The 13403-nt window shown below is 38.9% G+C and overlaps 1 protein-coding gene across 1 annotated transcript; it reads left to right on the plus strand.

The window, feature by feature from the left end:
* LOC145782183 (solute carrier organic anion transporter family member 2A1-like) lies at positions 1-13082 on the plus strand. Its single transcript, XM_082593952.1, has 10 exons — positions 1-664; positions 4689-4787; positions 5965-6105; positions 7222-7355; positions 8407-8557; positions 9004-9168; positions 9636-9828; positions 10779-10947; positions 11030-11261; positions 11326-13082. The coding sequence occupies exons 1-10, from the start codon at positions 31-33 to the stop codon at positions 11631-11633; spliced, it is 2226 nt and encodes a 741-aa protein (XP_082450078.1). The 5' UTR covers positions 1-30; the 3' UTR covers positions 11634-13082.
* The last annotated feature ends 321 nt before the right edge of the window (positions 13083-13403 follow it).

Below are 13403 nucleotides of genomic sequence, written 5' to 3' on the forward strand. Positions count from 1 at the left end.
CGTAGGCTTTGTCCTTGAATAAGTTAAACCATGAGTTCTGAAAATTTAGTGCCAAAGAATGGAAAACACAAGAAAAAACTTCGAACATTTAGAGTCTCATACAGCCATTTAGATGGTGGAACAGTTTCTTTAAACTTACCTGATCCTGATGCAAGAGACCGTACAATTTCATCTGTGGCTCCTCTTCCGGAATCGTGTTACACCATCAATCTCTTTTTATTCTTCCTTACTTGCTTCCAATTAATCAATCTCTTAGTTTTAACTTACACAGACAGTGTATTAAACTACATTGCCAAACGTTTTTTTATTCCTAACACAATGGCCTCTTTCATACCAAGCAGTTATCAAATTGGAAACTTGATCATCATTATTCCGGTATCATACTATGGCAGCTCTTTGAACAGACCAAAAGCGATCGGTGTTGGTGTGATGGTGATGATTATAGGATTAGCATTTTGTGTGCTACCACACTTTATTATGCCTTCTCTAACAAGACACCCAAACGCCACTCTACCACCACTTTGTTACGACGATAATGTCAGTGCGTCACTGCAGGAAATGGAAGAAATTGAACGACACCGAAGCACATTACTGACAATGCCCAACAACTTGCCCTGCAATCTCAATAGCTCGTCATACAATCCAGCATTGCTTATTATTATAGGTAAGACAGTAGTGAGTAGACTATTTCTGCTCTTTCATTGTTTTTTGTCAGGTCAGATTATTAGTTAATTTGCTACAAGTAAAATACAATGCACGACCTGTTGCATAGCCCTGCTGCTTCATCAAGTTGCCGGCAATCAACCCTCACTGAACCAGCGTGGTGAGTAGCCTAAAGGTTCAAACTAAAAAATGAAATAAACTCACACTTAAAAAGGAAGTTGGTTCCTGGCAGGCGTTGGTAAAGGGTGCGCAAAATCTACGGGTTCCTAAAATCCACATCTCTACGTATAGGCTAATGTAAGAAGCTTAAAAGATGAAGACAGGCTTTTAAAATTAACACACGAGCTTAATGAAATAAGGATGAAGTAGCAAATAATTGGACTAGCAGAAATAAGAAAAAAAGGAAAATCTGCAGTACAGATTGAAGGAAGATACATGCTCTACATCACAGAGAGAGAGATACTTCAACAAAAAGGGTTGATTTCTTAATTCCTCCAAGCATAAAACAGAAAATCATAGAAATGAAAAGAATTAGTGATAAAGTGGCTTCCCTCAAAATAAAAATCAACTAAAAATAATCTATGCAAATCATACAAATATACGCACCAACCACAAGCCATGATGATAAAGAAGTAAAGGATTTGTATAAGGAAATAAATGAAGAGATGGAAAAGAATAAAAGTCATTACAAAGTAATCATGGAATACTTGCAAAAATAGGAAAATATCAACAGAGTAACGAAAATAACACTGGAGTATATGAAGTTGGAAAAAGAAATGCACTAGGGATGGGATGATCCAGTTTGCAACATCAGAAAAACTGATTATCACAAATACTTTTTTCAAAAATCAAATGGACTAGGAAAAGTCCAAATGGAAAGACGAAAAATGAAATTTATTATATTCTGACATAGAAACGAAACATTGTTTTCAACATAGATGTCATTCAAAGGGTAGGCATTAAAAGTGATCACAGAATGGTTTGCAGCACTATAAGACTAAATGTAAAACAGAAAAGAGCTAGAATGATGAAAATATCAAAATAATGCACTCTGCAACAATTACTTGAAGAATTGAACCAGGAAAGGAAAAGAGATGGAATGAAGATGATTAAGAAGACTAAAATAATGTGTAACGAAACAGCAAGGAAACAACCAAGAACGGGTATTGTGGTAGATGGAGAAAAGATAGGGGAGGTTGATCAGTACAAATATCTAGGGAAAATGATAACACCAGGAAACGACATCGAAACTGAAATCACCCAAAGGATAACATCAGGTTGGAGAAGATTTGGCCAATATAGCACTTTTTTAAAGAGCAAGAACATTCCAATTAGCTTAAAACGAAAAATCATGGACAGAGTAGGCCTAATATTTGCCAACATTAGCATATGGAGCAGAAGCGTGGTCACCCACAAAACAGCAAACAAGAAAACTGGCAGCAACACAAAGGAACATGGAAAGAATAACATTAAACATCAATAGAAAAGACAAGATTAGAACTGAAGTTATCAAAAACAAAACACATATAAAAACTGTCATTGGAACAGCAACAAATCTGAAGTGATAATGGGCGGGACATGTAGCAAGAATGATTGACAGCAAGTGAGCCAAAATAACCACAAAATGTACAACAAGATATGCAAAAAGAACTATTCGGAGAACGAAAAGATCGTCGTTGTCGTGTGAGTGTGAGCCTCTGGGGCCGAGGGTCTATCCTTTTACCACACCAAATTTACGATGCTCCAGGACTACACTGGAAGGCTACTAGAGAGCAGCCAGTCTTTGGTTTCATCATCCATGACACGCAGACCTTCCACTCCGTTAGGTGGCTTGAAGATGGAACAGTCATTGATGATGTGGTCTGCGGTCTGTTCCTCGGCACCACATTCACAAGAAGAGGCCATTCCCCATTGGTGCAAGGTTGAGCGGAAAAGCCCGACGCCCGTACGTAGACGGTTGAGGCGCACCCATGCCTGTCTTGGTAGTGTCAGGCCGATGGGGCGTGTGTCGGCGTCGGGGATGAACAAATAGAGTCTTGTGGCGCTTGACTTCTATTCAGAATTCCATTTATGGTCCGATCAAGCAGCCACAGAGACGTCTTGTTCATCAGCTTTGTTGATAAGAAGTTGTGCGGCTGGCACGAATGGGTGTCTTGATTTCAGTCGACGTGGGTGCTCGTTTGGGAGAGCAGAGATCTTGTGGTGAAGAAGGTGGTTAGGCTCCAGTGCCCGTCGACCGAGGGACAGAGTGGCTTCTTCGTGGCGAAGCTTAGCGGGTTGGATGCCAGCAAGAATGCGGAGATTGTCCAATGGTGTGGGACGCAGGCATCCGGTCACTGTGCGCAGGGCGCTGTTTATGGCAGTGTCGATGTTATGGTAGTGAGCACTGCGACACCAAACAGGTGCACAGTACTCTGCTGAAGAGTAGACAAGGGCTAAGGCTGCTATACGCAAAGTGTCATCCCTCGCCCCCCAGCTAGGGCCTTCCAGGCGCTTGAGTAGCGCAGCGCGAGATGTCAGTTTCTTGCGCAGTGCCACCAATTGGTGGCGGTATGTGAGCGATCTGTCCAATATCACCCAAGATACCTTGGTTCGGGGCAGAAGGACAGAGATTTTCCGTTGTTTTGGACGTGTAGCTCACGATCAGCTTCCCGATTGTGGAGGTGGAAAGCTGCCACAGTTTTGGTTTCGCTGAGTTTCAGTTGCCAGTTCTGGAGATAAGCTGAGAGAGTTTTCATGTCCTGGCTCAAGGTGTCTTCTAGATTTTCCCACGACTTTGTGGAGTAGAGAATTGCCAGGTCGTCCGCATAAGCGTATTTTGCGGAGACCGTAGTTGGCAGGTCGTGGGTGTAGATGTTGAAAAGAAGTGGAGCCAGGTCCGATCCCTGTAGGACGCCGTTTTTCAGGCGTCTCAATCTGCTTCGCCGTGAGCTACCGGTGATGAGGGTGAAGCTTCGATTCTTGACAAGTTCCATAATCATATGAACCATATGTCGGTCAGGAAGCAGGCGAAGCAGCTTGCAAGTAAGGCCGCGATGCCATACGGTGTCATAAGCAGCTGTGAGATCTAGAAAGATAGCGCCGGCCTTCTTTTTTGCCTCAAAGCAATCCTCGATGTCTTGGGTTAAGATGATGGCCTGATCTACGGTGGATTTCACTCCTACTTAAGCCGCAAAGCATGGAGCATCATCGACAACCTCACTGGGCGCTCAGTAAACTCCCCTCGTCAGTGTCCCGTTTCTGCTAATGCCATCGCTTACCAGCTTGTGCAGAACGGGGTCTACAAGACAAAGGACCGCAAGGCATCTCGCCTATTGTTGTCAAGGAAGTATCTGCCCTGTGGCGAGTGGAAACATCACAAGAAGAAACAATCTCTGGAGACTTCACACCAGAAGAATTCGTCACCGCTCTCCGCCTAGTGAAACTTCACAAGTCTCCAGGGCCGGATAAGATCTGCCCTGAGCTTGTGCTCCATGTTGGCCATGCCTAAAGTCCTGGTTACGTAGATACCTCTCTTCCTGCCTGCACCACCTCACAATCCCAAAAATCTGGAGAAGAGCTTTAGTAGTTGCGATCTCTAAGCCTCACAAGCCACCAGAGGACCCAAGGAGTTATCGTCCGATATCCCTCTTCTGTGTTCCTTTCAAGATCCTCGAAAGACTGATCTATGCCGCGTCAACTCAAACGAAAAGATGATGGCGGGATATTGAAGAAGAGAGTGGAATATTCTGGATGAGAACAGCTAAAGACAGAATGGTGTTGAAACAAAAATGAAGGCCATCTGCTAGCGATGGCATGACTGGCTAATGATGATGATGATGAAATTTTTAATAATATTTTCTTGATTTTTAACAAAAAGTTGTAATTCTGTTTAAAAGCAATTGCAATCTTTCAATCCTACGACTATGTATTTTACTTTTAAATGAATTTGAATAATGTTCAGACTTTTTAAGATACTGTACATGGGTTACCATTGCCAAACATCATTATCGAATTGATTGTCCTTATATAGTTTTTCCTTTCAGGTCACATGTTGTTTGGTGGAGGGGCAGCACCACTTTGGCCACTAGGTGTCTCGTATATAGATGATCATGTTGTATTGAGAAAAGTACCAGTGTACGTAGGTATGTCTCAAATATTAAAAAAAAATGTATTTTCGTTTCCGGATTAAAATTAGTCGGTCAGACAAATTGTATTTTTTAAATACCCATGTTTTATTTTTTCTGCTTTTTCCCGATATTCAATATATTTGAAGTCATTCTTAAAGAAAAAAATAGATTTTCTACCAAAACAGTTGACTGCTTTTAAACCTCAACCAACCATCAACCTCAAACAACCATGTTTGCTCAATTAACCATGGAAAAGTTGATTTTTGCTTACAAAGCATGGCAATAATCAACCTCCATCCAGCAGTAACTTCAATGCAGTTCGTGAACTGAAAATTCTTGATATGCAAATTTTAGACACTTTTAGACACATTTAGATTTAAACACCCAAAAATTTTATAAAGCCATTTTTCACACTTTGGATCTGCATTTGACTAAACTATTTGAAGACGCTAAGATCTTCTTCAGAAATAAAAGATAGAGCATGCCAATAGAAGAATTGTTTAAAAATTCAGAACAATACAAATAAGAAAAGAATTTTTGTTTCAACGCTTGCAACATTTTCAGAAGAGCAAATGCGACTAATTTGATAAGATTGGTTTTGTTTCCGGACATGTAAATTTCCCATACAGCATGCCTGCATATCCTATAAGCCTACTTATATCTGCATAGCCTACTGGCGACTGGTAATGTAAAAAAGAAAAGAATTATTTGAAAAACATTAGATAGCATTGGTCAAATGCTTGAAGTTGCTTTGTTCGTTTGTAGTAAATTTTTAACTGCTTTTCAATTTCATACGCAACATGTTATCGCTAAACACTGCGCGTATAAGGCAATGTTACGTCATGTAAGCGTTAAGGCTATATGTTGTGTTAATTTGGTGTGCATGGTGCAGCGGATAAGACGCTCGCTTTCCAATTATGCAAATCTGGTTCAATTCCCCAAATTGAGTTGGTTGTTGAAAAATCATAGGTCATTTCTACAGTACAAAAGTGCAATGAATTGTGTGGGAGTAGTTTCAAATGGAAGAGCGACCAAAAGTGCTCCAAGGTTTGGGTTAATAGCATAATATTAAGGAGAACCTGATCTTCAGCATCCCCCGATGCTTGGTTTCAAATATGGGCTCACCATTTATTTTTGTTTACGAAAATACTAGTTACTTTTAAATCTAAGTTAACATTTTGGATTTGCCAAGGAATATTTATCGGCTCAACGTTGATGGGACCCGTGTTTGGCTTCCTACTCGGAAGCATTACGTCAGCAATCTCTTTTGATATGCAAAACGGAGAACAATTAAGTCAATCAGATCCTGCTTATATTGGAGCGTGGTGGCTTGGTAAGTAGGATAGTGTTAAGCGTTTTCAAGAAAAAAAAAAACAAATTAAAAAATGTTTCCAAGCTATCAATTTTGCAATGGTAAAACAGTAGGCCTACTATTTTTCTTAATTGAAACCCTATAGTGGCGTATTGTTATGCATTGTCAAGTACTAGCATACAGAGCCGTTGAGAAGATATTTTGGGCCCGGTACCAATGAGATACTATGGCCCCAACTCAAGACGCTTTTAAGAAAAACAAACTAGTCCTATATCCAAAAAATACGCGTGGTTTCTTCAATTTTTTAAGCCTTAAAAAGTTTTCGGTCTACTAAAATCATTCTGGACCGGCTTCAAAAGTAGCCAGCCTTCTGTCAATGCTACTGATGGCATGTAATTGGCGTCAGTTTTTTCATGTGACTCAATAACATGTAATGTATATTGCATATGATATGTCACACAAAGTTTGTCCTCTTGGACCATGATTTAGCACACAAGTACAATCTACCATTGACAATCTCATTAAATCTGTTATAGACCTACGGTGCTATCGAACCAATAAATTGACTTGATTTCATAGGAAACTATTGGTAGGCTACATGATTTTGATTTCAGAGCAACTGCATCCAGTCATCGCTCGTTGTTGTAACCATGTCGTTTGCCAACTGTGTCAAAACTGAGAATGCAGATAACTCGGTTCGATTTTTAACAATCTACTTTTAAGCGCTTTTTAGATAAAAAATATCAAGTTTGATAGCGTAGCAGTTCAAATCCACATAACTTTATAATTCACTCATGGCTATTGAGAAAATAATTTGGGCCAGGTAGCCTAACAATGAAATCCTCGGGCCCTAAATCAAAACACTTCTAATCAAAACGCTCTGTATGCGAAGAATACGCCTTGGTTTTTTCAAGTTCTTGGGCACCTTAAAAAGGTTTCGGGTCCTTAAAATTTCCCCTGGCTCAAGTCCAAAAGTAGCTACCCTCTAGACCTCCCTGTTTACACTACTGAATTCACCCCTAGCGGTTCTGAATGTTTACTGTTTATGCAAATTGATTTTTGACTTTTCATCGCAAAGTTAACTTCACGAAGACAAGGATTGATTGACAGGTTAGCCTAATTGTTGTTTGATTACAGGTTACGTAATCACTTGCGTGCTCCTTGCTCTGCTGCTTTTTCCTTTCTATTTTTATCCCCGTTCACTAAAAGTTTCTTCACAAAAACAAGAAGAACTGGCACAGATAGAAGCACTTAAAAAATCTCAAAAAAAGGTAAGGCAAAAAAGCACTAACCTGTTCAATTTTGTGGTGAACAATGCAAAATGAACAAGACTTCAATAAAAAGTATTTGTAGTCTATTTTTAGTTAGGCCTGATTTAGTTTAGTGTGCTAGGCTAGTGCTTCCCAACCGGTGGGTCGCGACCCATTGGTGGGTCGCGAAGCTATTTCAGGTGGGTCGCGAAGCATTTCTAAATGTTAAAATTTTCTAAAAAATACCGACATTACTATGGATCTCACAAGCCGCAGTTTGGTCTTGAATAGTTCTGCGGCTTCGCCATCGCTACTCTTGTCTTCACTTCATTTGTTGACTTTCTATTTTCATGAATTGCGCACCCTGTTTTCTATTAGATCGGAAAATTATTGCATTATCATTACGCAACAATGTAACAAATAATATGTAAGTTTAACAGTTAGATGTGTTGTGTCGCATTAACTATTTCAGTACATACGCCAGTAGTAAAAATGCCATAATAAAGATGTCATATCTCATTGAGGATCGCACAATAAATCTTGCATTAAAAGTGGGCCGCAAACTGAAAAAAGTTGGGAAGCACTGTGCTAGGCTATATAGACCATCAAAGTAACTGCAGCTGTAGATGTTTAGATTGTTTGAAGCAATTTTACTTACTCTCTGCAATCACACACGCTATCTGTAATCTGCATAGGTTTTTCTACCATCCCTAGTTTTATGGTAAGTCCACATTAATGTTTTTGATTTTAACACTGATCCAGGAAACATTAAAATTATTTCGTCCCCTGCCTCGACAGCTCTGTTGGTGGACAAAAAGTTTATTTTATAAAAATACATTATTTCGACTCCAAGTGTTTTAACGAGATACCACACCCTGGATAGAACACAACAGCATTATAGTTTTGAAGTTTGATTTTTTTTATGTACATTGCTGCTGAATGTTGGAATAAATAAACAAAACTATATATATAAAACACTACTAGCCTACAGTGCATTGAAAAGTGTTATAGCCTACTTCATAAGTGAGCAACTTCAAATCTCACGTACAATTCTTCATTTTCATTTTATTAGACTGATTCAACAGAAAATAATTCCCAAGCTTCAGAAGCAGTCCAGCCAACTTCGTTTTCTGAGGAAAGTGGCACAGCTGGTTGTGCAAACGTCGAACGGTTGAAAGAATGTAAAAAGTCGCCATGCGTAATCATTTTTATGAAACTTACAGGCAAGCTCTCAACCACACTTTTGAGGTTTTGTGTTAAAGTTACGCAGCTAATAAGCAAACTACTATTGAGATAATAAGTCAACTATAGGCTACTTTCAAATAAATTAATCAAGTGCAAACTATATAAGCCATTATTCATGGTCAGAGTGGCCGATTTTGGTAAATTTGTCTGTTGTGAAACTCGTTTGTTACTTTGCTATAATAGGTCCATGTCAGCCAATTTAAGCTGAGGCCCATATACAAAGTCTACATCTCGATTATTATTATGAACGGACAAAAAAGCTGTGAAAATGTAGTTAAATAGCTTAAAGAAAAAATAGCTTAAGCGAAGGTCATTGACTTGACGAACAGGTAATCGATTTCTATCTGCTGGTATCGTAGACTACAAGTCAACACCATTTTACCGATTCAGTTGTGCAACTTCCATGTTTTCATTATGTTTCTAGATCTCGTCTGTGCCATCAAAAGAACTTTATTGAAGCCAATGGTTCTGACTCCAGTTATTGCATTCGTTGCATTAAGTTTAATGCTTTCAGGGGTAGCAACATTTGGCTCGACGTATGTTCAAAGAGTATTCAATGTTTTGAGGACAACGTCGGATATGTTGATAGGTTTGCCAATTCGTTATTTTATTACATTTTAAGTACACCCTGCTTTAATTTTGCTTTTCGAACTCATCAATAAGTTTAAAATGCTGACGAAATTGAGAACTTGGCTAAATGCTCTCTTAAAAAGTAAATTTCTTCGAATACGGACCAGCACTGGCCTGTACATATCTCCGAAATTGGACTCATCGGCTTAAATCTTCCTATCCTCGGCTTTATGTGGAAAAAGTTAAATCTATAAGTTTTTTAAACAATAGGCGTTTATGTAGTCTACTTAGGCTAAGTTGCAAAACTAAGTCTTTCTTTTAGTTAGAGTTTTTGCTCGTGTTTTATTTTTGTGGGTAAAACGTGTGCAGTTGTGCACCAAGTACCAAAACGATGCGTTCTTACTTCATTTTGATAAATGGGTTATTATTATATTCTAGTATTGAAACTGTATGTGCTACTTAGTAAGTGTTTTCAAATTTCTACAGGTGGAGTATGCGTGCCATTTGGAATTCTGGGAGCTTTTTTGGGAGGATATTTAATGAAAAGATACAATTTTAATATTCGTCAAACACTTATATGTGCAATTGTATTTTCTGGGACAGGCTGCGTATTCTTTTGCTTTCTCTTTGGTTTCGGCTGTAAAATGCAAGAAATTGCTGGACTAAGCATTCCTTACAAGTAAGATTTCATATGACAGTGAAGTTTGACATGACTATTGCTTTTTCCTGAATGTGGGAACAGTGTTATTGATTTCCTATCTTTCAATGACTTCGCCTATAGCCCAGTGGATGAGATTCCCTGTGTGGGTTTGGGCTAAATGGATAAACACGTGAAAATCTCGCATCCATCTGCTTTACCATAAGCAAAACTAGGCTAAAACAAGCTGAGGATCGCTCTGCCTACTGAGAGCAATCACTTTCCGCTTTAACTTCACGTACGAAGCCCAAAACGGGTCCCGAACAGGAGGTCGGATGATCACAACTTATCATGAGAGTAAAGACAGAGTTGAGAATATTATAACTGTAAATTACTGACAGACTGTGATGATAAAATCGACTAATTAAAATTTTTTATGTGTTGTTAGTTCTATAAGTTAGATAGTTTCAAAAAGTCTGTTGTTTTTAAAAAAAATAATAAACCTTATAAAATCCAGCATAAAGGGTGAAGTCAAAGACACATTGGCCGCGTGTGAGTGACATTTCTTGCAATTAGGCTGCAAACATAATTATCATGAAAGAAATAAAACACGGAACAGCGGTAGGCTATTTTTCTGCAAGAATCTACGGTACTATGTTCCGCAGAAACTCAGAAAGCTGTAGGCCGAATAAAACTACGTTGCTATCGTTTATCAGGGTTAATTACAACCTTATTGTGGTTTTGTAAACGTTACCAAAGCTATAAAGCAGAATGTTAGAATGCAGCTGACAAATACTCAGGGATTTTTCAACTATTATTTTAAAAGTTGCATGATTCATATTTTAGGTAATATTCTACAACTTACAATACAATTGTTACACTAATCATTGTTACATTGTTAGAATTGTTACACTAATCATTGTTACATTGTTAGAATAATATTGTTACACTAATCACCCAATCAACGGTTAAATTTTACCTCAATATTTCAGACATTCTGAAGTGAAATCAGTACTTTCTCCATGCAATCACAACTGTATGTGTCCCCGAGGACAACTTGATCTGGTCTGCGGTTCCGACGGGACAACCTACCTATCCCCATGTTATGCAGGCTGCAAGGTTGAATTGGAAACCAAACAGTCAATTTTTAAGCCAACTCATGTGAGGACAATTTTATTAATAGCAAATAGTTGAATTGTTATTCTTCAGTCTATAAGCCTACTTATCGAATTGTATTTTGCAGATGTACAAGAATTGCTCTTGCATAAAAGAAAGAGACCATAGTTCCAAAAGTGGTCCATGTTCTAACCGTCACTGTGCTGTCATGCTGGGACTTTTCATGTTATTTGCATCATTAGCCATTTTGTTTGTTTGTCTCTGCCAAGCTCCAATTTATGCGGCGCTTTTACGCTCGCTTGAGCCACAAGACAAAGCTCTTGGCATCGGGCTGATGGCATTTCTGTCTAGATTACTGGGTAAGTGCACAGACGTTGTCGATTAGCTGCGTCATAACATTCGTTAATTGGTTTATATTTTTAGGAGCTATTCCGGGACCAATAGTGTTTGGCTTGATTTTGGATAGAAGTTGCGTGTATTGGAGCGCCAAATGCATGGGAAAAGAAGTTTGTCTTTTGTATAACATCATTGGACTACGGTTTAGCTTCATTGGAATATGTTTGGTACTTGGAGGATTGTATTGCATGTGTTTTTTAATATCATTTATATGGATGGAATTTCACAAACAATACTATGAAAAATCGGTTGGACTGTTAGACGTCGATACTTTGAACGCAAGTGATGGGAAGGATCTTGAAACATCTGGAACCACATCTTCTGTCAGTGAATAAAAAAATGTCTTTATTAATAAGCCGTCCACGATTACTGCGTTTGCGGAGAAAACTATTTACAAATATGAGCTTCCGGAAAGTCGCTTTGCTTCCACATTACATAAACGTTACCTAGGGACTTATAATTAGAATAACCAAAATGTAGATTGCCAGTTGGAAAGTTAAAAAATCATTTAAACTGGTATAAAACTCTTTATCCTCTTCCAGAGATGTATTTGTTGGTCTAATCTTTTATAGTTCAATACAAAAACTTAATAGACCTTTCCCGCAGCTCTGTGCAAAGAAGCGTGACGTTGAAAACAATCACGCTGGCTGCTTCATTGGCAAGCACCAATAAATTGCTGTGAATACTTGATAACTTGTTGAGTAGTTAGTAGAATCTTCGTAAAAACATGGAATCAACGTTAAAAAACAAGGATCTGACTGTTAAATTTTATTCAAGTTACTTTTATATGAAAAGCAAGCCAAGTGATACAATGATAAGCCACTTATTTAATGGGTTCTTGTCACTGCGCATAAGCTATGGCGCTTGAAGGAACTGCTGGTAGTGTGTTAATGTCTAAGCAAAACGCTGTTGGTCTACAATTCTGATAGACTTGAAATTTCTTTCTGCTTTAGCTACTATGTCTTATAATAATAAGTGAGAAAATTGCTGGCTACAATAAGTAGGCTAAGTGGGTTTCAGTTTGTAGCCTTTTTTTGCTTCTTTACTTATGAAAGCAATGCAGCCTATAACTTATGGCCTACTTGCACTGAGTATAAACCAACTGAAGTAGGCTAATAAGCTGGACTTCCATTCAATCACGGCCGTAGCCTAACTTCGTCAGTTGGGGCTCCGATACAATTATAAGGCCTCCATTTGTTTCTGTGCTTTTTATAGAACGTAGAAATGACATATGAAAAGCTCGCAGGAGCCACAGACCACGAAACACGGGTGTCTATTGCTGACAATTCTTGCTACAATCAGTTGCTGACAAACATTATTGTTAGCTTAGGTCTACCTTGTTTTGGCCGCTTTTTGGCTCAATTGCCCAACGGGTCAACCTAGGCTATTGATGAAGACGTATGGGCACACATTTCGCATTTGCCCAAACTCATCCAATAAAAACTGGATTTCCATAGAAGTTTGGTGATTAACCTACTTTAGATATGAAATCGAAGCTACGTTTTAATATTTTTTTCCGACCACAGAAGGATTTCAATTATTTGTTTGTTTAGGGAACGTTCAAATATTACGTAACGCTTTTTTTCCGAATTTTTGACTCCCCCCTCCCCCATGTAACGCCAACGTAACGCATTTTTCAATCCCCCCCTCCCCCATGTAACGCTTTTTCACTACGAATTCAGCATAAAAAACTACCATTCTGTACTCGAAAGCGTTACGTAACGTTTTGCTTGAACCCCTCCCCCCCGATGTGACGCTAACGTAACGCTTTGCATAACCCCCCCCCTCCCCCTCGAAGGCGTTACGTAATATTTGAACGTTCCCTTAGCCTACCCATTTTCATATAAGCCACCCAGAAAAGTTGACATGAAGTCCAATAATAGGCTAGCCTAATCAAGTTTTTTGCTGCTATTGCAACAACATCTAGACTCTTTCTAGAGTACGTAGCCTTCACTGCGATCACAAATGCAACACACTAAGAAGCAACAAAGAGATATATAGCCTAGTTGTCGAGTCAGCTGCTATCCTTATTTTAGCAAGACATAAAGTGTCTTTGCCGAGACACAGCCGCAAACTCTGGAGCGGTGTCGAACCGACGTCCTTTG

The sequence above is a fragment of the Aplidium turbinatum genome, chromosome 13 (assembly GCF_918807975.1).
Source record: "Aplidium turbinatum chromosome 13, kaAplTurb1.1, whole genome shotgun sequence".
Taxonomy (NCBI): Eukaryota; Metazoa; Chordata; class Ascidiacea; order Aplousobranchia; family Polyclinidae; genus Aplidium; species Aplidium turbinatum.